Source organism: Polyodon spathula, chromosome 24 (genome assembly GCF_017654505.1).
Source record: "Polyodon spathula isolate WHYD16114869_AA chromosome 24, ASM1765450v1, whole genome shotgun sequence".
Classification (NCBI taxonomy): domain Eukaryota; kingdom Metazoa; phylum Chordata; class Actinopteri; order Acipenseriformes; family Polyodontidae; genus Polyodon; species Polyodon spathula.
In genome coordinates this window covers 20,492,720-20,517,620 of record NC_054557.1, presented here as the reverse complement: position 1 = coordinate 20,517,620, position 24,901 = coordinate 20,492,720, and the positions used below count along the sequence as shown (strand labels likewise).

The 24,901-nt window shown below is 36.6% G+C and overlaps 2 protein-coding genes across 5 annotated transcripts in view; both read left to right on the top strand.

The window, feature by feature from the left end:
* Positions 1 to 6: 6 nt before the first annotated feature.
* LOC121298646 (serine/threonine-protein phosphatase 1 regulatory subunit 10-like) lies at positions 7 to 19,425 on the top strand. Its single transcript, XM_041225796.1, has 19 exons — positions 7 to 76; positions 219 to 527; positions 8,979 to 9,095; positions 9,341 to 9,427; positions 9,557 to 9,692; positions 10,054 to 10,102; positions 10,439 to 10,534; positions 10,884 to 11,048; positions 11,142 to 11,247; positions 11,748 to 11,854; positions 12,022 to 12,122; positions 12,446 to 12,599; positions 12,876 to 13,040; positions 13,384 to 13,630; positions 13,766 to 13,841; positions 14,387 to 14,587; positions 15,141 to 15,294; positions 15,591 to 15,944; positions 16,306 to 19,425. The coding sequence occupies exons 3-19, from the start codon at positions 8,989 to 8,991 to the stop codon at positions 16,413 to 16,415; spliced, it is 2,415 nt and encodes an 804-aa protein (XP_041081730.1). The 5' UTR covers positions 7 to 76; positions 219 to 527; positions 8,979 to 8,988; the 3' UTR covers positions 16,416 to 19,425.
* A 1,551-nt stretch (positions 19,426 to 20,976) lies between these two features.
* atat1 (alpha tubulin acetyltransferase 1) overlaps positions 20,977 to 24,901 on the top strand; it is a 25,512-nt gene continuing 21,587 nt past the window's right edge. For 3 of the 4 annotated variants that reach the window (XM_041225847.1, XM_041225846.1, XM_041225849.1), the window contains exons 1-4: positions 20,977 to 21,288; positions 22,707 to 22,767; positions 23,187 to 23,278; positions 24,019 to 24,076. In XM_041225847.1, the coding sequence (XP_041081781.1) occupies positions 21,197 to 21,288; positions 22,707 to 22,767; positions 23,187 to 23,278; positions 24,019 to 24,076 (303 nt within the window). In that variant the 5' untranslated portion in view covers positions 20,977 to 21,196. The remainder of the gene's footprint in view (positions 21,289 to 22,706; positions 22,768 to 23,186; positions 23,279 to 24,018; positions 24,077 to 24,901) is intronic. The other variant, XM_041225848.1, reaches the window with a different exon arrangement.

Here is a 24,901-nt window from a genome sequence, read left to right as displayed (position 1 = left end):
GGGGGATGACGATGACGTCAAGGGTATAAAAACCGGAGCCCCTCGCTTCACCAACCATTCCTGGAATTGCTCTGAGGTAAGTCGGCAGGCTTTGAGAGAGTTATATTTGAATTTATTTACGGAATTTTGTAAAACACACATAAAATTTAAGTGTTTTGTCTCTAAATTCGTTTTTAATATAAACTAATCTCTTCTTTACTTTTTTTTTCTTATTTCAGGTTGTGCATTAGTGGGAAGAAAACAGTAACGAGGACGCAGTTTGAAGAGAAACAAAAATACTTTTTGTTCAGTTGTTTTTTTCTCCCAGTGACGGACATTTTGACGGTCTTTTTCCACTCGTGTGCCAGAAGGAAACCAGCATAAATTAACCCGCCCATAGATAAAGCAAAATTTTCGGCCATAAAAATTTGCTTGTTTATATAAAACATGGCAGTTTTTTCTCTGAAACTGTTCTGAAAAAATAATTGTGTGTGTATATTTCAAGCACAATTCTAAAATCCGAGCCGCTGAGGAGAAAGTTTCTGATAGTAAGTGTCGCTTTTCAAACAAATTTGAATCCAAATTTTACAGTTAAACGATTTTTAGATAAATATAAAATAAAAATTACAATGGAAAGAAAATAGTGTATATTTTTTCAGCTTAAATGAGCTCACATACAACAGATAGCGGTGCTGGTGTATAAAGCTCCGATTCTTTGTGTGTGAGACAAATTGCGATTTGACCAGTTAGTTTTTCATGAGCAATCTGTACATAAAGATTGCAGGGGCGCTTAGGGAGGACTTCTCTTTTTTTTTTTTTCAATCGTCGAATGTCTTCATTTCACAAAACAGGAATGGCAGGTTCAAGCAGTGCAATCTGTACATAAAGATTGCTTTCAACATGTAGGGAAAAGATTAGGGCTGTAGTGAAAACCGGTGGGGCAAAAAAAGTACCAGTATTTTAAAAAGAACTAATGAAAACATGACAACTGTATACGTAGCGGTAACAAAATGTTTAATGTTGTATAAATTACTCCCCAGGGTAAAAATAAGCATATAGCAATCTGATTATAAAGGTTGCAGGAAATAAGTTAAAAGGAGACGAGAATCGTTGATGTACAATAATAACTAATTTTTTCCATTGTCAGGACTTTGTTCTACAAAATGGCGGACGAATTGCCTTTTTTGTTGTTGTTGCTTTTTGTTTCTTTGGATTTAGGATTACTTCCAGTTTCTTTTAGAGATGGGGTGTGTGGACGAATTATTTTTACAACGTTTAAATTAACCTTCCATACAGGATAGCGAAGCGGGGGGGGGGTCTAGTGTATGCGTTTGCCTTGTATTTTATTTTTTCACGGATATGTTGTGACCACAAAATGGCCGCTGCTTCGTCCTTCTTTCTCCCTCTGCATAGAGATGGGGGGGGGGGGGTAGATGCGTCACAAACTAGGGCGGGGCTTAATTGGCCTCGGCAATGTGACGAACACCTCGTCTAGATAGACGAGATAAAGTAGAACGTAATAGAAAATACATACTGAAACGTTGGGGAAGGTGGCCCTTCTTGAGCATTAACTTGTTTGTGTGGTCTTAATGACAAAATATGCGACATTTTTGCACAGGATAATTGTTTTTTTTAACCCATGTGTCCAGGTCACTTACTCATAGGATATCTTATTACAGTGGGTGTTTATTTACATACCCCATGCAAGTACACTCATCAAACTTTTAAACACTTCGTGTGTGTATGTGTTATATAATCTAGTAGTTGTCTATCAATGTGTATACATGCAGACTTAATCAGACTGCACTTAGTCATGCACGACTCACAATATTTAAAATGAGTATGTATATGCAGAATGAGAATTAATTACCATCATGTGATTTTTTTTATTTGAATTTTTTTGTCCAGTGAGTACAGTTTTGTGTGTGTGTTTTAAGAGGTACACTGATGTCATATGGGGGTGAGAGGGGCCCCCATGGCGAATGCTGATGCAGTCTTTTTACTGTGTTTTAAATTAAATCTGTGACCTTCTTAAAATGCATTTCTATAAATCAAAGCTGAAAGAAGTAATGGGCGTAATGAATCCCCTTCCAGGTAGAAGTAGAGAACACAATGCTAACACTGGATTCAGTTAGGTTTAGCATTGCAGTAATGTTATATATTCATTATTGTATCCCAAGTTTATATTGTTGTGTATTGTACGATCCCAATACTTCTTGTTTAGTTCCCCATGTAACGTTTAGGGTTGTTAAGCACTGAGTTGGAATTTAGGGGGGAATTGAATCTTCACATTTTAAGTTCTTCAAAGAGAGTCACAGCTACATTATAACTGGTAAGACAAACAACTTTCTGGTACTAATTGTACATTTCACACCTTTTTTTAAACCACTGACAAAATGTAATTGTATTTGTGTCTTGTACATAATTGTGTAGCCTACTTCCCAGTACAGTAATATTACATTCAAATATAAACATGCATGCAGAATGGCAATCTATTGAAGTCATTAAAAGGGCCTTAGCGTAAATTTAAAATACTTGCCAAACAGTCGAGCAGGTTAATATTTTGTAATGCTTTTTAACAACATTTTAGTCATGAGATAATGTTTTGTGGTTGAATTGTAATTTGAGCATAATAAAATAGCAACTAGTCTTAACTTTTTCTAAAATAACATTGCAAATTACTGCAGCAGTTTTAATATAACATACGTAGTACGGATAACTTAGACTTAAAATATGTAATGCGTTTTCATCAAAAGAAAGCAGAAAATAACGTATGCAAACGCGTTGATCTCTCTTTTCTAACACATGGCGGATAGCTGCACACGTGTTTTATAATACAATTTTACTGATCACAAGTAAATTAAGGTGTTATGTGCCATTTTCTCCCAGTTGAAGTCAAACAGTTAAGTGTGTTTTTCGTAGCAGCAAGAGTAACAATGCCCCTCCAAGTCCTGTGGTAGCATTTTGTTTCTTTATTACCAGTCTGTGCCGCTAGATGGCACATTACAATGTGTACTTACAGTATCCACAAAACCAGGTGAAGTTTAGATAATGTGCAATAATAATTAAAGGTATAAACAAAATAATTTAATGTGTAATTAAAACACCTGCAATGGTTAAACTTGTATTTCTATTTTATAGCAAGGTTTTCTTTTAGATATTATTTGTAAACCCAAGGTGTCAGTTTATCCAGGGAACTGAGGTGAGCGTAATAAATGTCATATTTGAGAAGTTAGATTTAGAAGTCATTGTAACATACACAACATACTTGTATAATATATATTTTTTGGATGAACGCAAAGTATCCAATGTTTAAAACTGTGCTGTAAGTAATTACGCTACTTAACTATAAATAATTGAGCTCAGTTTTGGTATTTAGGATTATATAGATTTCTCAACTGTATTTCCTAAGTTGACATTTTGACTACTGGTTATTTGTCCCCATGTGTGTATTTTTTTAATAAAATGTTTATCTATAGATAGATAGATGATAATTTTAACTCATTATTGTTGTCATACTTGATAGGCTTGAAATAATGATGTTTGGAAAATAAAGGAACCTTAGTTGATATTAGTGTTGTTTCTAGGCTACATGCAACCTTTTAAGTACCGCCCCTCAGGTCTGTCAGTTTTCTCAATTGTTTTAACAATCATAACAGCATCACAGTGTTTGGCAAGGCACATTTTATACAAATACAGTTCAGAAATTCAGTATTTCGGTTTAAACTTATGATTTTCTAATATTAATTAATTATATCTAGTAAATATCAGTATTTAAATGTCCAAAACATAGTTCCTGAGACTGGATTTATTATTTTTAATACTTTGGGTTATAGTGTGGTGTCGTTTTTACGACAATGACAATCACCAGAGTGGTCTGTGGTATATATATATTTATCTATATAGTATATATATATATATATATATATATATATCTATATTATATGTGTGGTATATATAATGTGTGTATATATATATATTATATATTTCTGACTGAAGTAATTTATTATCTAAACTCAGTTTACTTTCAACATTCAGGAAATTACTTTAATAATTTAGTAACATGTACCTGTGGCATGCTAAGTAAGCTTGGTTTTTAAATTATAATATTTAGTTGTACTAAAGTAAAGTTAAAATTTGTAGACGGTGACAGGTGTGTTTTTTCCCAATTCTTGTTTCGTAGTTACCGTTTAAAACAAAGCTTATTATTTTATTATAATCAGTGGGGTGAAAAAATATGTAATTAATGGAAAAAGTCTTGGGTGATTGTTTTGGGACTGCTCTTATAACTACCTGCAGTATTGCTTATGTAGATTGTTGTGGCACAGTGATGTGATTTGGGCATGTGTATTAGACTAGCAGTATCATGTGGAACTGTATAGGTCCAGTAGGGCAGACCTGAAACTAACTATTGTAGTCACAGGGACATAGGTGAAGCAGTGCAGAGCAAATTTTAGTGTGGTGAGATTTGGTAGTACAGAAATTATTTCTGTAATTGCAGAGGCATAGGGTTCATTTTTTGATTTAATGCAGTTTTGCAGCTTTCTAGTGTTCTGATAGTCAGATTTCAGTGATCATAATGATCTTGGGCAGTAGATTTGCCCAGACACTTCAAAATTAGTGTTAGAGTATTATTTAATGGTGCTGCCCTGGGGATTTGTTGTGGCAGGATGAATGTGTTCAAGCTGTGCTGGAAAAGGCAGTGAAATTCGATACTAGGGATGACCTTAGTGTATTAAACTGCTCATTCTGCTGTTTTGTGAAGAAACTCCTAAGGGCCCTTTCAGTCAGTTAGTAGCAAGTTTTGTTTGGTAGTGTCTTTTGGTAGACAGTTGAGGAACCTTTACACTCAGTTACTCTGGGAATACAGCCACACACAGACTCGCTGTGCTCCAGGCAAGAGTCACATTGCTTTCAGGCAGGCTGACCCTCTCTTTTTCTTTCAGCATGAAATAAAAGGACTCGGTTTGTATTCATTCAGATCATCTGTGGGCTGCTAGTGTAGTTTACTCATGCTGTTTGTGGCACCTGTTCATCAACGTGAGCCCCCCTGTAGTTTATCTAGTCTTACATTTTTAAATGGACTTAAATGCAATAAATACAGGCTATTACACAAATGGTTTTGTGTGTGTGTGTGTGTGTGTGTATATATATATATATATATATATATATATATATATATATGTATATATATATATTATATGTATATATATATATATATATAATATATATATATATATATATATATTATATATATTTTATATATATATATAATAACATTGTAACAAAACATATATAAAACATTTTTAACATTGTTTCATTAACAATTTTCCTTCGTGCTTTTGGAGTGAATACCTTTATACATCTAGGTAGGTTATAATATAGAAAAGTGAGCCAACTGTACTTTTGTTGTTTATTCTGTTGGAAGTATTTTTCTGTCTGGCATTATACTGAACTTTTATTTTTTAAGCTCCATTGTTCATGGGAGGAGGAAGTGACGTGCTTGATATCATTTTGGCAATTGCTGGCATGGCAGGAGTCAAAATGGACATACAGGAGCCAGAATTCAAATGCGTGTCATTTCCTCCAGCTCGCAATGTAGGTAGAAGAGAGAATATCATTATTATGCAAGATATGTACTGGTAAAACATGATAATAGAAAAAACTAACTATCCAACTAATACCCTTTTTTTGTAGATTTAAAAAATGTACAACCTTAACAAAAATTAACCAATTTTATCCTGACTAGGCTATACCCAAAGTTTATAAAAAAGGAAAATTAGGAAACAAACCTGAATGCTGTATTGCTTTTCATTGTGAACCATTATGATGGGTCAGTAAATATTTGTTTGGTTGAATTGCCAACAAGAACTGCCTCATGCGCCAATAGTTGGAACAGTAATGCCAGAAGAATAGATTGGTGTAGCCTAAATATAACACGCAACCACAGGGGAGCCAGGGTAAAATGGGGTATTGCATTACAAATAGATGCAGTTTTATTAAGTCATTGTATTAGCGATAACAAAATACAGTGCCTGCAAGAAGGTTAACTTGTAGCTGTTTTCTGCATACATTGTCCTGTTGTGTTTTGGATATCCTTCTTGTTTTTAGCCCTGCTGTAAATAAGTGCCTTGTCATTTAACCCGGCAATACCAATGTATAGTTTTTATGAAGTCTGAAGTTAATAGTTACAGCTGTTGTAATAACGTAATATATTGTTTTTCACCTCTATTGATGAGGACCTGTGTCAGACGGTGTTACCTACTAATGCACTAGTTTTATTATACAAAATAAATAGTCTGATTACTGGGTTAAATGTATTTGAGTACTTCTGATGCGCTGTATTTGTAATGCAAATGTAATATTTAAGGTTCTTAATGCACACAATTTAGAATGTATACTTAGATTCAAAGTATCCTTAGTTTCAGATGTATATACTTTTAAGTTTAGATTTTTCTTTTACAGCAGTAATGTTTTTTTGGCAAAGCTGTTTAGTAAATAATGGGTGTGGTTTTATTTTTGGATGGACCCTAACTGCTATGAGTGTCTGTTCTGTTGTATACCAAACCGCAAAAGGTTTATACTTGTATACTGCTCCAGCAATTAAGGGGTATTCATGGATGTGTACATTAAGCATGATAAATTCCCAAATTCTGTATTGAAATAAGGCTGTGTACTTAGAGTGAATATAAAGCAGTTCATGTTGTAAAATTATAGCGTAAGAAATATGTAATTTGTAACATGTGACTTTTACTGGCACTGTTGCACTTTTTTGTTGCTATTTAAAAAAAAAAAAAAAAAAATTAAAAAAATGAAAATCTAATGTTTTAATACTATCAATACACACCTCAAATATTAATTTAGAAACAAAAGTGGTTTAAACTTGAATGTAATGCAATGTAGTTTTTGCTATATTGGTACAGCGCGCGTATATATATATATATATATAATATATATAGAATATATATATATATATACGCACATATATCATATGCTACAGAATATACAAATGTTTAGATGTCTTATCTTTTAATCTGCAAAACCGAGAGATTTACAGTTTTGATGTGACATGCAATATTTAAAATAATACATAAGCCTAAAATTACTTATTATTGAAACTTTCAATGGAAATTAAAAGAGAAGAAGGATTTTTTTTGCCCTGTTAAGAATCTCGGTTCCCTACATGAGTAGTAGTTTTTTTGTCAAGTTCTGTTGACTGCCAAGGGGATGTACTACACACACGCAAAACTGACACTACAGCATGAAGCTTCATGAGTCAGTAAATCTCTCATGACTGTAAACAGATTGGGCTTTTTATCAAGGCTCATTGGCCTGAATCCATTTTTCAGTTAAAAACCAGCCTGCCTAGCTGAGTTTGTTTTATTCAGCACCGTTTAATGATCCCAACATTTTGATCTGTGAGGCACTGGGATCTGCTACTGAACACTATACTAGCATGTTTTACCTGTGGACCATTCAAGCCTCCAAACTTCTGCAGATAACTGGGCTGGTGTTCAGAGAACTGTTTAAAAGCATTGGCTCCCATACCACAGCCTAGTCTATGTAATAATCAGTCTTCCTCAGTCGCACTAATTCACTGAGCTACTCTATAACATACTTTACTGCCTTCCACACAGGAATCCAGCAGTCTATAACTGACCCAGTATAGAACTGTAGTCCTGAGTAATAACTATTAACAGGCTGTTTCTACAAAGAGAGCACTCAAGTCTTGTGCTTCTGTTTGACAGTCTGCTTTTCAAACAGTTGAAGTCTTTCATTATAACCCATGGTTAATTGAATAATTATCCCCTCTAATTGTTGCAAACATTTGATAGACCATTTCAAATCAACCAATCAATACTTAAGCCAGCTCTATAAGGGGTAAGTGATTAATATTTATGCCAAATGCACACCCCAAAATATACTGGTTGACTTCAGAAAGTGATTTGAATCATACATCTATAATGCTGCTGTATTTAAGCGGAAGTTCTTTCAAGTGATAATTCAGTGTTCTCTATTCAGCATAAATCTTAATAGCTGATTTACCATACAAATTACCCAATTTCCCAAGAAGCCTATCATTAGTACAGTGATGCAAAAGTAGTTCAGATAATTATTCAGTCTTTATACACCACACAGTACTGGTCACTGTCAGATCACTGAACAAATGAAGACCACATAAGCCCATGTTTGCATTTCATTGAATTCATCTTTTAAACCCATGCTGTAAAAAAAAAAAGAAAATGTTACAATTAAACAGTTAATTATTAGCTAAACTGAGTAGCTAAACATGAGTGTCACCAGTGCCCACTCTTCATGTCTTTGGACAAGATCTTCCCTAGTATTCATGCCATAAGGGTCTCCGGCTGCCTTTCAGACAGGTACCTGAGCAAATATTAGTATTGTATCATGGCTATTTGCAGAATAGTAGTGTATAATTATTAGTTACTTTTGTTAGGATCCATATGTTATTCTGTACTTACAAATGTTTTTTGTTTTTTTGAATGGCTCTCATTTGCACGACTGTAAACATATTGCTCACATATTTGCAAGACTACAATATAATGAAAACGTTATTATTGTACATCAGCTTTCGTCTTCAGAAACAACTGTTCCAAAAGAAATAACCAGTAGAATATCAAGTAGTTGACGACGATGCATTCAGGGTAAAGGCCTATTTAGTAAAAACAGGCAACAAATGTGCTCGGTGAGGCCATCTTGGCTTAAAACAAATACAAAAATAAAAGGTCTTGCCCTCTGATCCAGTTGGTGGACAGTCTCGTGTAAATTGATATTAAAACTCACCCATTTTTTCAACATTTCCTTGGTGCAAAACTGGGAAACAAATATGAGTTTTAAACAATTTAATAAGATCTCAGTGTAGTTTTCCATGCAATCTTTTATATATTAAACATGTTTGGTGTGCTGTAGTAACGGGGCCTCATGATTATATGTTTTATTTTTGTTCTAAGTGTTAATAAACTCTTGTCTTTTCACAGGGTTGACACCATGGGATCAGGGCCTGTGGATCCAAGAGAACTCCTGAAGGGAGTGGACTGCTTCCTGGGCAAGGAAGGGGAAGTCAAGTCCTCAGAGGGGGTTTCCAAAATCTTTAGGTAGGTTTTGCTTAACCCAAATGCTTTTGGGTTATCCTGATCGGTTCGTGTCTTGAGATATTCACTACATCCGTCAGTTTTTAATTAATTCTTTTGTTAGAGAAGTATTATCAGTATATAAAAAGTCAGTAGAAGTGTTACATTTTTTTACTAGGTAATGAGTGCATTTTTTATTTATGTATTTGTACAGGAATTCAACAGTTTTACATTGTGTAAAACATTTGTTTTCCTTTTTTTTTCTGTAGCTTGATGAAAGCTTCCCAAAAGATGGTTAGCAGGTGCATCTACCTGAATATTTTACTGCAGACAAAATCACAGGACGTCCTGAACAGGTAAGAACACTGGGGCTGGATTCACCTACTCCCTCACCTTTCAATGCATTCCCACCTCCACCCATTTTAAACAGGCATGGCCAGTTAAATTAGATTGTTGTTCAACACTGTGCTCTTTCTGCTCCCCAGGTTTATCAAAATCGGAGGTTACAAGCTGTTAAACAGCTGGCTGACTTACTCCAAAACAACCAACAACACCCCACTGCTGCACCTGATCCTGCTAACTCTGCAGAACCTGCCGCTGAAAGTAGATCACCTCAAACAGGTAAAGGAGGGGCCTTGGAGAGCTCTCCCTTTTGCAGCAAGAATATTGGTGTTGTGTAGTGTTGTAATGACTTTTTGCTGTTGGTTACGGACTGAAAATGTGTTTTTACAAAAACAAAATGTTTTATTATTAATGGGGGTGGGGGAGTTTTCAGTGCAGCATACTGATTTGACTGTCCAAAAAAATCAAGCTTAGAAAGTATCACTTTCAGAAAAAAGTCTTTCAATAAGAAGTATTGCATGCCAATGGATTATGGGCATATTGCCCCAATAATAGTGATGTATATTAATTAATTAAAAAAAAAAAAAAAAAGGAATATGTACGAATTTGACTTTCTTTGCTTTCCCCCTTTTTTTTCTAGAATAACACAGCCAAAGTAGTGAAACAGCTAAGCAAGACAGGTCCTGAAGGTAAGGCCAGAAAAGTGAATGCTTTCAACTAAGAATTACTGTTGGTAAAGCTAAACTTAAGCAAACTTAAGCCTTTTCTTTAACATTTTCACACATTTATATAAATACAACTAGCATTTTTTAGCTGCTTGTGGCACTAGAGCCTTGAAGATGGCATCAGCACTTTCATGTAATAGACATTGTTTAGCTGTCCCTTGTTTATCTAAGCAGAGACATCAAATCGGTCTGTTTTTACCTTTTCAGAGATGAACCCTCCCATTCATTCTTGCTGTTCATTATACCAGTGTGCACTTGCCTTGTGTATTAACTCTCTCTCTCTCTCTCTCTCAATGGCAGAGCTTCGAAAGCAGGCTTCAGTGCTGGTTGAAGGCTGGATGGCGATCATTCGGACCCAGAGCAGTGCTGCGGCAGCAGCTGCTTCTGCCCCTTCAGGTTTGGATTTTTCTTTTTCATTTCTACATTCACTGTTTTACCTCCTGGCACAACACTTGCCTTACAAGAGGGTTAATAGATTACTTTGCACTTTATTTTTAATAGAGAACTGTATGATGTGCTGTTTTCAACACACAATTTACAAACCTTATTTTGTTACAGCGCTTTCCATAATGTGTACTGACTATTCATGAATTGAGTAACAGCTAATTTGTACTTTGTAATTTGCGCTGGTTCTTTCCCTTTTTTATAAAATAGAACAATATTTTCGGAAAAAAATTGGAACTTGAAATGAAACGCCTTCCCCAATACCATTCTAATGTCTTTAATTGGGCTCCTTTACAAACAGACAAGAAGAAGAAAGAGGAGGGGAAGGGGAAAGTGGCTCCAGAAAAAACAGAGACAAAGCTAGACCTGAAAGGGACTGAGGCAAAGGCCGAGGAGGACAAGAGGAAAGAGAAACCCAAAGTACAGAGGACCACTGCACCCAGCCACGCCAAGTTCAGGTCCACAGGTAAGCAGGGCAGCATTATTAGCGGCTCTGGTGACTGGAGGGACGGGCCCTCTGAATCTTTCTAACAGTGCTCTTTCTGTTTATGCCTCACAGGTTTGGAAGTGGAAACGCCGACCCCAGTCCATGTTAAAAAGGTGCCCCCTCCTGTGCAAGTAGGCGACAAATATAACATCAAGCCAGCACCTGTCAAGAGACAAAAGTAAGACTTGGCCTATCAGGCTCATTTGTGGTCACGAGATTGTTTACATTTTTAGATGTATTTACGATTATACTGTAAATTTACAGTATAATCGTAAATCTCGAAAAACTACTCACTTCTAAATGTTATGTAGTCATTTTTGTATTACTTTAGTATAAATGCATGTTAATTTGGATTCATATGCTGTTTTTTTCTGAATTTATGTGAACGAAAAGACACATTTGCCCGTTTTCCCATTGGAAATAATGATATTTTGAAATATCACTGTCCTGGTCACAAAAGCAAAGTCTGTGGGGAATAATAGCCATTTTCTATACTTTTGAGGCATAAGCAATAAGGAAATAACACTTACTACCCAGGAACAAAAATTGTGTTACATAGTGTAATTAAACTGAATGCAGTACAGCTTTTTTTTTGTTTTTTTTAGCTCTGTGGATATAGTTGTTTAGGTGCTGAATTGGAGTCAAATAGAGATGAATGTACTGTTTTGTTGTTGCTAGCTCCAGTTTGGGACCTGATATGCAACCGGTAGAGAAGAAGTACAAACCTCTCAACACCACTCCTAACATGATCAAGGAGATCAAAGTGAAGATCATCCCAGCCCAGCGTGAGTATACATAAGCCACTGTACTCCCACTTGACACAGCAGTAGCACACCTAACCCTTCAGTGTTCCCATTTCTCTCCAGTAAAGAATGGTTTTTGCTAGGGGAATATCCCAGCTTCTCCTCAAGCTGATTTGGTGTCTCATGGCTTCGCTGGCTCTGTCTTACAGCAATTGAATCCCCAGGGTTCCTCGAAGCATTGAATTCCGCCCCGGTAACCGGAGTCAAGATCAAGAAGAAAAAGAAGGCAGTGTCTCCAACTTCCAACAAGGTAGGCTAATTTTTTATATTTCTTTTAGATCTAACTCTTTGCTGTGTTTGTCACAGACCTCTTTGTCCTAAAGGTTTTAAATGTAATATATAATAAAAAAAACCCTAACCAAACCAATGATAGTAGTAAATAACAAAAAAACAGCGGCACTTACTGTAGGGTTACGACACTGAGGGTTGACTTTGGCATGTGGATGTGCCCAGTTGATCCATATAATAGTTTATTGAGGGAACAGTCTGTCCATGCACTCACCCCTCAGCCATCATTTTGTTTGTGTGTGGAGGCTCTCGTGGCTCAATATTCCTGTCTTGTTTCCTCTTCAGTCTTGCCCATTCGATATCAAACCAAACCTGGAGTCCAGCCCTGTGAAGCACTTGCCCCTAGACAGCTCACCCACAGCCTCAGTGGAGACAATGGAACTGGAGCAGCCGGGCACCCCAGTTCCTGCAGAGGAGGTTCCTGAAAACATGGATACTGGTAAGTAATGCAAAAACCTTTGTTCAAATCACAATTGAAGTTACAAAAACACAGCACTTTAGTCCGTAACTTTAAAACAAACATAGTTATGAAATAAAAGCTATGGAAACATTTGCAAGCATTGTCCTGTAGTCTGTGATGTGGAAGTTTAGGTACAATAAAGCATTGCTCACACTTAAAAAAAATATATACACAACCAAGTGGCGGTTTCCTTGCTGGTGGATGGCTGAGATGCCTTGTTGCACCTGTTGACTCATCTCTCTGTGCTTCCAACAGCTCCCGAGGAGCCGAATGCTCTGGCTGAGCCACGTGGGGCGGAAAAGGCTGCTGCTGACGCAGTGAAGCTGACTAGGAAAGGGAAGAAGAAGAAGAACGTGCGATGGGCTGAGGAGAACCAGCTGCGGGAATACTTCTTCTTTGAGCTTGATGAGACAGAGAGGGGTGAGTGAGCCCTGGTAATGTGGGTTGGGTTAGGGTGTTGGTTTTGTAAATCAGATTCTTATTGCATATTACATCCTTGGGGCCAGAGGCTTAGGTGTCACACACTTCAGCTCCTAGTAAAGCTTCAAATATCTGAAACTGCTATGCGATTACAGTCTTATGTTACCTTTGCATGTGGGTGAAGGTGTTTTTGACGAGTTTTAAGTGTAAAAGTGTAGTGGTTCAAAAAAGAAAATTGTGGAAAGTTTTAAAGTTTGCAAGTTTATAAATAATAAGCTAGAATGTAGAAGGTGGTAGGTTGATCAAGACATTGAGTGCCTTTGTCTCTGTTTTTGTTCCTCAGTGAACGTGAATAAGATCAAGGACTTTGGCGAGGCTGCGAAGCGAGAGATGATGATGGACCGGCAGGCCTTTGAGTCGGCACGGAGACACTCTCACGATGCCATGGAGGAGAAAGTTCCATGGAGTTGCCCGTGGCCTCTTGACTTGCCCCACACCCTAGTGGTGCCGGGCAGTGGCAGCCAGGAGAAAGTTACTCAACAGGAGAGGGAGAAGGGAATCCTGCAGGAGATCTTCCTCTCTAAGGAGAGGTATGTTTCAACAGCTGCTTGACTGACTAGCTTATACATTCAGAAAAACGTTTCGCACTGCAGCTGTTTTAAAATGACAACTTCACATAGAGTTATGGAAAAATAATTGATTCTCCTTGTTTGTTTCGCTTGCAGTGTGCCGGACAGCCCTCATGAGCCCGACCCTGAGTCCTATGAGCCTCTGCCCCCCAAACTTATTCCCCTGGACGAGGTGAGTCTCGAAAGCGGTATTCCACAGACATCCATTGTGGTTACTGGTGTCTCGGTGCAAACACAGATGTCATACTTGCACACAATATATACAATATATCAGGATGTTCCTGAATAAAAAAAAAAAAAAAAAAAAAAAGATAATGTAGGTAAAAAAAAAAAAATGTAAGATTTTTTTTAAATTATTCACAATTTTTGTACTCGCCTTACCTTTTTCTTATGTATGTGTGGGTTTATGAATTTACATAATTTAAAAACTGCCTGTAAACTAAAACTAAATGTCACACACATTTCTATAAAGCATTTTTAGTGATTATCATTGATAGCTCAAGTAGATACATTTGAAAAGATTTTATATTCTTGCAGAGGCAGTAATAAATCACCAGATTTTTTTTTTTCATTTGTCCAATTTTAGCTTTAAGAAATGCCAACAGAGTGTATACCTTAATTTATCAATGAGCAGAAAAGTCATGATACCTGATTGCAACTGTATTGCTTAGCTGAGCACAGTTTTTGACGTTGTATGCTGTCTGCTTGTGTCTGCAGGACTCGTCCGCGATGGAGGATGGCTACAGTGATCCCATGGACACGACCCCTGCCTCACACTCGCCAGATGTGTCCGGAGCCAAGCTGCCCACTGTCCTGGCTAACCTGATGGGCAGCATGGGAGCGGGCAGGAGCCCACAGCAGCCTGGCTCTGGGGTTGTTCCCCCTGTAAATGTTCAGGAGCTACTATCCACCATCATGGTAAGATCTGATACACCATGCGCTGCACACTTCAGGGGGTTGGGGGCATTTAAACCAGTATATTCCAGGGAAAGGCAAAAACATTAATTTGGTAAGCTGCACTGAAAAGTGTACAGCCAAAAGTTTTGCATCACTTAGAATTTTAGAATTGCGACATAATTAAAAAGCTATATGAACATAATGTAGATCTTTCATTTAACATCATGTAATTAAAGAAACTACAAAATTATATTGCTAAAAGTACTAGAAGCTATACTAGTAGTACAGTATTTCATGTTAAATATCAGAATGTCAAATTTATCATGAAGTATATGGAAAACTGCAAAGCGGTATGTTATTCGATATGTTAACGTAACATTATTCAGCAGGTTCCATTTGACTTTACAAAGCAAAATTAGTTAATTCTATAGCGTGAGATGCACAACTTTTGACCATAGCTGTACATGCTTAAAACCTTGATGCCAAACATAAAAATAAGGGTTTTCACAAATGAATTTCAACATATGATATGCAGTTGTTTATCTTTATATTAAATCTCTCATTGTTTCTCCAGGGAGCTCAGGGGAACCAAAAGCCAGAGGACCTAATCAAACAGCCTGACTTCTCAGACAAGATCAAGAAGTTGTTGGGGTCTCTACAACAACAGCAACAGCCACAGCAGCAGCAGCAGATTCAGCACCAACACCCGCCCCAGGGACCTCCCCCAGGTAAGCAGATACACACACCATCTACATTTTGGTGGTCCAGTGGTTAAAGAAATTTAACGGTTATCGGTTTAAATTCCAGCTCAACTACTGACTCACTGTGCAAGACCCTGAGCAATTCACTTCACCTCCTTGTGCTCCGTTTTTTGTATGAGACGTAAAACAATGTCCTGTATAGAACAAATTATTCACGAGACAAGAACTGCTCTAGTTGGTTTCCTAAAGTTGATTTAGGATTTGCGATTTTAAGCTGTGGATTAAAATAACTCCTGGTGTTGTCCTGTTTTCGGTGGGTTCAGGTTTGCTGGGGATGGGTCCAGGAATGAACGGAGGATTCCCACCAGGACCCAAGAATGGACCTCACTTCCCCCCACATGGAGGCCCAGGTGGGCACTTCCCTCCTCACAATGGGCCAGGTGGACCCCCAGGAGGCCCCCGAATGATGGGCCCCCCTCCCCCCCAGCAGCGTGGAGGAGACGGGTACTGGAAACCCCCTGGCGAGCCTATGAGGGGAGGACCCCATGGTATGAGAGGGGGGCCCTTCCACCGGGGAAGGGGGGGGCGAGGAGAAAACGCAAACTTCAGAGGCAGGCCTGGTCGAGGGAGCAGTGGACCACTCAGACGGGGTGGCCCCAACAACCCACACATGGGAGGTAAGAGCTTCCTGCTTTTCAGCTATCAATTCTAGTATCACACACCGAAAAGATATTTTATCAAACAAATCAGGAGGTTTGGTGGTCCAGTGGTTAAAGAAAGGGGCTAGATACCAGGTGGTTCCCAGTTTAAATCCCAGCTCAGCCACGGACACTGTGTGTGACCCTTAGCAAGTCACTTAACTTCCTTGTGCTCCGTCTTTCAGATGAGGTGCAAAACCAAGGTCATATTGTAAGCGACTCTCCGGCAGCAAATGTTGATGCGTTAGTTCATCCTCAATTTCTTAAATTGCTTTGGATAAAAGTGTGCTAAATGACTAATTCATTAATAATAATAATACGTGTGTCTCTCTCTCCTCAGACATGTCGAACCGCGATGTCTGCCGACACTTCATGATGAAGGGCAGCTGTCGCTACGAGAACAACTGTGCTTTCTACCACCCTGGAGTGAACGGGCCTCCCTTGCCCTAATGATACAGTGGAGTGGGCAAGCCTCGCCTCCTTCAGACTGACACCCAGAGATCGCGGCCACAGACATCATTCCATCAAGACTGATGGACACAAACACACCATTGACCAGCTTTGGTCTGGAGTTTTGTGTTTTCCTGGATCTCTTGCTAGCAAGTTAGTTAGCTGCCTGTAGTAGATAACCTATTGTGACTCAGTAGGTTTTATCTCCTGGAAGGAAAAATATATATATATTTTTTTTAAATGAAATACATGAATCAAGCAATTTATTTATTAATAATTGAATGGGAGAAAGAGATCATTTTTAATTGTTTTGCTTTCCCATATGTGCTTTGTGGAGCCACCTGCATTCTATACAATCTCTGTCTCTCTCTACCTAGTTCTTAGTCTGCAAGGAAGGGGCATTGAAAGAAACTGAAATCTGTTTCCAAGTCACTTTGACAATTACTTTAGCCTTGTTAGGGAATTAGTAATAACTGTTAAAGCCATTACTACAATGTCATGTTGAGTTATCAAAGTCTTACAGTCAAAAGGCCCCTCAAACTTCAAACCTGTTTTTCATGAGTTTTAAATGGGGACTTACCAAGTAAAGGTACACAGTTGACTTAATATGTAACGGAAGTAAAAACTATGAGGATTGTGTATAAGCAATCAAATATAGGCATACAAAAACACATGTTACTTTGCACATAAAGTTATTAAACTAGTTTTAATGGATTATTCAACCTTAGCTGCAGTGGCCCTGAAGATCTGATATTCAAGATAGACTTTTGTTGCATGTCTTGAAACTAAAGTGACAGAAATGTTTAAACAATCTATTTAACACTTTTGTATTATTATTTTCCACTGGTGTGTCCAAGGAAAACCACATGGATTAATAATGTATTAAAAAAGAAACCTATTATGATGGTGAAATTAAAAGGTTTTAAACACATCTAATTATAAACTAAAATTAAAAAGTGCGTTCTGATCAAATATGTAATCTGGACCATTGACTGTAATTCAGTGTCCAGTACACTGGAGGCAGTGTATCATAGGGTTGCAAAAAACAACAAAAAAAAAAAAAATCTTCCCGTCACATCCGACCTACTAAACTGAAGTTTCTTTAGTCTTATTCCGATGTAAAATTGCGTGAAGTGTCGGTAAATAAAAAGGGTGCAGTTGGACTTTTAATATATGAATAGATTATCAGCTGTCAAAGTGATGCCTGGATGAAAACATACTCCATGTAATGCACCTCTTCTCTGTAGTCCAGTCTTGAGGTAAACCAAACTAAACCACAGCGCAGTGACGCAACAGGAGTAACACTGCAGCTATTTAAAAAGTGGCCCACAGTATTGCATACAATTGAAAGTATTCTTGTATTTCTCTTGATGTAAACCCACTTTGTGTGGTGTACATTTTTTGTAAATAGTTTGTATATACAATTGTATTGAATTAGTCAGATGATTATTATTTTGTTTGATCCCAAGTGAAATTTAACCACTAAGCCAGTTGAGTCTGGTGTTCAGGGTTGCGTGAATGCAATGTTAATGTCGGGGGCATATAAGTAACTTGGGTGGGAGGAGTAATTAGTTTAATTATGAAGTACTGATCAGGGAAACGGCTTTTCATATTCTTTATTCAGCCAGCTAGGATCAACTGAGAACAGCTTCGTGTTTACAGTGTTAATGTGAGGAATAGGGATCACAAGAATTGGTTTTAACCCCCCCGCCCCTCCAATTATATTTCACTCTTATCTCTCAATCCTTTGATTGCATGCTATAAAACCAAAACTGCTAAAGGGACAAAATAAGTCAAAACCCTTGATCTGTTTAAAACTAGTAATGCTCTGTAGCACTTCTTTGTTTCAGATAAGAACTGCAACTTTTATGCAAAGCCAAATGGTTGTGTTTCTATAAACTGATATCAAATGACTGAATAGAAAATTGTAGAATTGAGCATTACTGGGATGCAGTGATTAATTGATTATGCTTTTTCTTGAACTCTACCTGGTCTCCCAGCATCTTCCAAGTCTGTTAAGATAATGTTTCCCATCTCTAGAATCAATTTGCTGTATACAAACCATTTATTGCCCTCATAGTGCATCAGAAAAGTGTTTTTTAAGTTCTTGATTTGTAATTTTTACAGATTGTAAGACGACAAGAGTTTAGCTCTGCAACTTGATCAGAACATTATTTACATTGTTTGAATAGCGAACTGGACTGAGCTTCGAACAAGTGAAATCACAGGACCAGCATTTATGAAAATGTCTCAAATGTCTTAATCAGTTAGCAATTCCTGTGTACTGTAGCTTACATAAAGGAAATGTTATATTACTGATGCATTAACTGAGCAATTAATCATTTGTACAGTGTCTTTTTTAAATCTTAAAAGTAACCAATAAATCGCTTTTCGTTTATATTTAGGTTGATTACTAAAAGCCTTTAAATGAAATGATTTCCAGGGTTAAATTTTTGGGGGGTTCAATATGTAAAGTGCATTACTATCACTGTTGCATGAAAGTGTAAATGTTCTGCAGTTAAATGGTGTCACTTTTAGTTTATTACTACATTATCCTTCTGTTTCTAGTACAGACTAGGAAATAGTCTTGCTTTTTTTAAACATCTTTTTGGGTGATTTGTTGGCACCCAACACATTTCTAAAATCTGGCTTCACTTAACTGTAAAATGATAAGAAGTTCTCTACACAGAGATCAGTATTGTGTATTTTTTCAGATTTAATGTGCAATGTTTTCTGTTTGTAAGTGGAGGGGTAAAAAGATGAATACTGAAACAGGCTGCTAACTTTTTGTTTGTATTCTGACTTTTGAACAAAATAAAACCCCAGTTCCATTTTCTAAAAAGGCACGCGACTGGCCTCCGGCTGTGACCAGGTGCTGAAGATCTACAAGGTGTTTTCTGTGAAAACTTGCTACTGTCTCTTGTGAGACCTTTTTTCCAGATGTTCTGTCTTTAAATGTATTGTTTTGTATATATTTTGTACATTTATTAATAAATGTGGAGAAACTTTACTTTTCTTTGTATGTTTTATTATCTCTGGGGATGCATACTTTTTTTTTTTTTTTTTTTTTTTTTAATTTTCAAAATCCAGCACTGGTTTAAACTTTGTCCCATTTAGATCAATCAGTATGTTCGTATGTGTCATTCAATTTATTTTTAAACAATAATCTGTTGCATCTTATTTTAACATTCAAATATCTTACTTTTAATATGTAATACTACTAAAAACATTTTTTTTTAAAAGTTAGCTGTTCCAAAATAAATCATTAAGTTTTATTCACAGAGGTCGCCATGGTAACAGACACAACCTCCCAACAGAACTATTGTCTGAAGCTTCAAAATGCAGTTCCCTTATTTATGAAGCCGCTCCCCTTTTTATATGCCAAACCTAATTAAAAACCAGTTAAACCAACAACAGGAACAAAACGTGATTGGCTGAGGTAAGACTGGCCAACACCAGCTATCCGTTGCATTCGCACCCCCTAGAGGAATACCATACACATTACATTATAATTTAACTTTATTTGGTTCTGATATGACCTTGTACCATTTAGATCAATCAATATATTATGTGACTTTTATTTTTTAATTTTAACTTCGCTTAAACTTTAAAATCCAATTAGATTCATGTGTCCCGTTCTGAACTAAGCAAAAAGTGTTTTGTTCTTTTCACTGTCCTCTTATCAGTGCAGATCTGGTTTTTAAGTGCGTCAATCAATATTACAATATGATTAAACTTGCCAAGCCCCTTCTTTGAGCTGTGGGTATCCTAAAGCATCAGTGTTCATTTTTTAGAAATACTAAATTCAATGACAAATGTTTCGACAAAGTCTGTTTTGGTGTTTTTTTAACATCTGTTGCTGATTTATCTGTGGTGGGTTTCTCAGCAATCTGAGACGATAAAGCTCATATTCTCCAAGGCCATTCTGAATTTAAGAGGGTGGCACCTTAAGACATTTTATTTATTTTGTCATTTGTGGACTTTTTCTAAAATCATCCTCCAAGTGAAACTCCGAAACCATACGTCCACAAACTAATTTACTGCAATGGCAGATTATTTATGCAGTCAAAACGGCTTTAAACCCGTTCTGTACAGTTTACATTTGCTTGTAGAATGTCTGCACTGTGCCCATGAAGCTTTAGCAGTGGTGCATAAACCACAAATGTATTCTTCATTGAATAAACTCACATCTATTTTAAGTACTGTACTTTAACCCAAATAGCTGAACCCCATCAATAAAGAAATTAAAATGAAAACTCAAGCTGCTTAAAAAAAACAAATGTATATCTCTCACTGTGTTAATAATATAGACATTCATTTTTAAATAAACACATAGTTATTGATCTACCTAGTTTACACTCCCAAATCCTGTATAATTTATAATGCCATATACATTATATACCTATTGACATATCGTAAAGAGCTGAGAAGTAATTTAAGGACCCATAAATAAATGATACTTATTCATTGGAATCACTCGAAAGCTGCGGTTGCTAAGCACTTTCCTTTAGAGTACACGCACCCTGTTGTTAAGGGAAGTTGTGTCGCCGGAAATGGGTTTGGCATTTCCAGGGTGATGCCGATTGTTCTGTGGAAGCACAATGGAGCAGAAGTGATCCTTGGCAAAATATCCACAGACACACACACACACACACAGAGATTTTGAATATAAACACCAACTCACTGATACACGGACAGGCATTCATCGATTATTATTTTTTTACTGGAAAAAAAAAAAAAAATCAACATAAGGATTCAATCAAGCCGCTGTGTGCTGATCAATGGAGTTCCCATTTGATATCAACTCATTTTTCGGCCATCAGATTTCGGTCCTCGACCAGAACCTGACGGCAACTCGTAAATGCTGGGGCAGGTAATATATCTTATCTTGCATATTAGGAATAATTTAATATAATGTACGTTAATTTAGTACTAGAAAGAGGCGGTGCATTTTATTTTACAGTTAGGGTTACGATGTGTGCTGTTTATAATTCTACACATTTTAACAAATCCTAGTACTACATTAACACAGCTGTGCATAACGAAGTGAGGGATTTGCAGACAATAAGGAAATGACATGCCTGTTTCGGCATAGTAATGCTGTCTGAACATTCACTATATGAATAAGTGCAATATGACATTGGTTTTAGATTAAGCAAGTAAATGGACAAAAAAAAAAAAGCAGTGCCCAGTATTGCAAATAACCCAACACTTCAAATTAGACAGCTAGGTATTTATTCTAGTGTTTGTTTAAAACACAAAGGCTATACCACACCCACAGACGGCCCTACAATATAATGCAAGTGTTTAATAATGCCTCTAAAGTCTTCATTCACATAAAATTGTTACAGTATATTGAAAGATGCATTTAAAAATATATTTTTTAAAGTCAGTTTTTATAAATCTTACAGTGCATTTTTTTTATATAATGAATCTTGTACATTATATTAAGCAGAGGCTTTGTCTGGGAAAAATCCTCAGTTGATGTTAAACTCAGGCTGACAGTCTGTGTTTTATTCTGCTTCAGCGGCATCTGAACAAAGGTTCATTCAGAAACTCTCAACGTTACGACTCATCAGGCCTTATTAATGAAATCCACTGGCAAACGCACAAATGAACTTGGGAAAGGACATGGTAGCCAATAATACCAGTCGATGACAATAGCTCTAAAAAGACTCCAATTCCTCATACATACATAATCTTTATTTTACATAGCGCCTTTCATAGTGGACCACCATCACAAAGTGCTTTACACAACAAGAAAATCCATAATACTTCAAATACAGAGAAATGCATAATAGATGATGTTTTTTTTTTTTTTTTTTTTTTTTTAAAGCATACATTAGATACAGTGGAACATAATTCATGATAGTAGCATAATACATGAAATAATACACTAAATACAGTGGAAAGTGCATAATACATGAAACAGTACATTAAATACAGTGGAAAGTGTATGATAAATCATAGTAACATAATACATGAAATAGTAGCAGCAAATACGGCAGCCAATTTCGTGTAGTATTGTCGCTAGCCAATCGGAATGCTCCCTCATAATAGCCAGTTGCATAATCTTTCAATGCTCTCAGCATTTCACATTTTCTTGAAAAAGACCTCATATGTTGGCTCTGACACGTCACACTGCGGTTTACCCGCTGTCTTTATTGTGCAATTGTTTTTTATTCTGAAGAAGTTTAACAACAAGCTTTGATTTTTGGTTTCTTTTAGTTTAGTATTTGGTTGTGGTGGTGCGAAAAGGTAAAACAAATTCACGTTGTGCTCTTCTTGCAGGGCTGATTTTCAGCATCAGATGGCGACTGTTATAGATGAGCTAGGGAAGGCTTCTGCCAAGGTAATTCGGTGCTCCATTACTTTTAGATAACACATGTACTTTGATGCTCATTTAATAAAACTAACCTAACCAGAAAATACTCAAACCGACAAACCTATTGAAACTGTATATATATATATTCACATGAGACACCAAGTACCCTGACAGAACTACAGTAACCAAGGTGGCGCACTGATTTGGAAGACTAAAACACAAACGTATTCATTTTATTTATGGTGCTGCTGCTATACTCAACAGTTTTAAAGAAGTACCAAAAACTGTGAGGCCGTGCCCAAAACATGAATTCTCTTTTTTTCGTATTGTTGGCTTTTTTTGTAATCTGGTATTTTTTTTTTTTTTTTAAAACAGCAAGAAGGGTGGTAGGGACGTTTAATCCCTGCATTGCTGTAACTGTCCATTCCCTCTCATATTTGCTCCAGGCCCAGCAGTTACAAGTCCCCATCACCAGTGCAGTCAAGATGCAGTCCAGTCGGCATCACTTATATGTGCTCAAGGATGGAGAGGCCAACAAGTAAGTGAGGCCATCCGTTCTGAGGCACGTCAGGGCTGCCAGATCACTCTGTTTGCAGTACTAATTCTCTTGCCAAAATAAATTCAAGAGTAAGTAGCAGGGGTTCCGAAAAACATAGCTTTCCACGTCCCAACATGTTGCTACAACTGTTTAAATAATGTGCCTTCAATTTCTATTTTCATTGTTAACATCCAGACAATTTTTTACACTTTTTTTTGATAACTTTAAAGTCTGTTTCAAAGCTGATTTCAAAATGTCCTCCCTAGTGCACTGATAGTGTAAGGATCATAGCCCACATTGTCAAACAGGTAACACAACGATAACGATCCATGATGTGGTACGGAACAGAAAAGCCAGAGCATCTATTGTTATGTTTTTTTAATTTTTTTTTTATTTAATGTATTTTTTTTTTATCGTTCCTCCTACAGCGATTTAGAGGACAGATCTCAAACCCCAGTGCACTAGAGCAGACATTTTGAAAAGCGCTTTGAAACAGACTAACATTGTAAGTGTAAAAAGTTGTCAGGATGTTAATAATTTAAAGAAAAATGACAGGTACGTTATTTAAACAGCAGTCATAACACATGGGGACGTATGACGCAATATTATTGGTGAACCCTGCTACTTACTTTTTTAAGATACGTATAAATACCAGGTGTAAAAAACCAATCAGTCTCCCTGTTAAATATACTTTGAGTAGAACGTATGAAGTTCTGATGCCTTGATCTCTTTGTCTCTAGTGGTCGAGGAGTTGCCATCGGGTTCCTTAAAGTTGGCTACAAGAAACTTTTTGTTCTGGTAAGTAGTGCAGTGCTGCCCTACAGATAACCCCCTTTTTGTTTCAGCTAGAGGTCTTGCCTGTTTCTCGTCATTCTTCTATTACTGGAAAGGTGTGATGTACAATGGAAGTGTATTGGAAAGTGAGGAAATATTTAAGATGGTTGTGTTTTTAAAAGTTTAAACTTGCAGTGTCACCTAAATGGGTAAAATATAATTCCTGAAGGATGTTTTTTGAAGATTTTTTAAAATACCTCATACACATTTCTTTCTGTTTACCTGGTTCTGCATGATAAATAAAGCCTAACTTATAAATATGCAAAGTACACCCATGCAGATGTATATGGCTTTTTAATACATATATAGTCTTCCCTGACAAGCCCCTCAACGTTTTTGCAAGTACTGGTTCTGTCTCGGTTTTGGTTATTTCCATACTTCAATAGCCATCAATGCTTGTAATTTCAATACTGAAAAGGGGCATTGTTTCCTCATGGTTTTAATGTGACAGAATCAGTAGAGCAGCTATTTCTACTAGTAATATTTTTTGCTCAACTGTACTGTACAGTAATACAGTTCTCCCACATTCTAAAATAATTAGGATCAATCACACTGGCACAGGAGAAATTCTGCCAATCCTAAATATGAAAACAATATGATTTGTTTATTTATCAGCACATGGTTTTTAAATAATAATAATACATAAACAAATTGTATTTGTTTTGCTTTATTTCTAATTAATAATAGCATAGAAAGCATTGTTAGTTTTATAGCTTAGAAAATATATGTGCACAAATCTTACATCCAAATGTATCTAAATCCTGTATTTAAGCTACAGATGTATATATT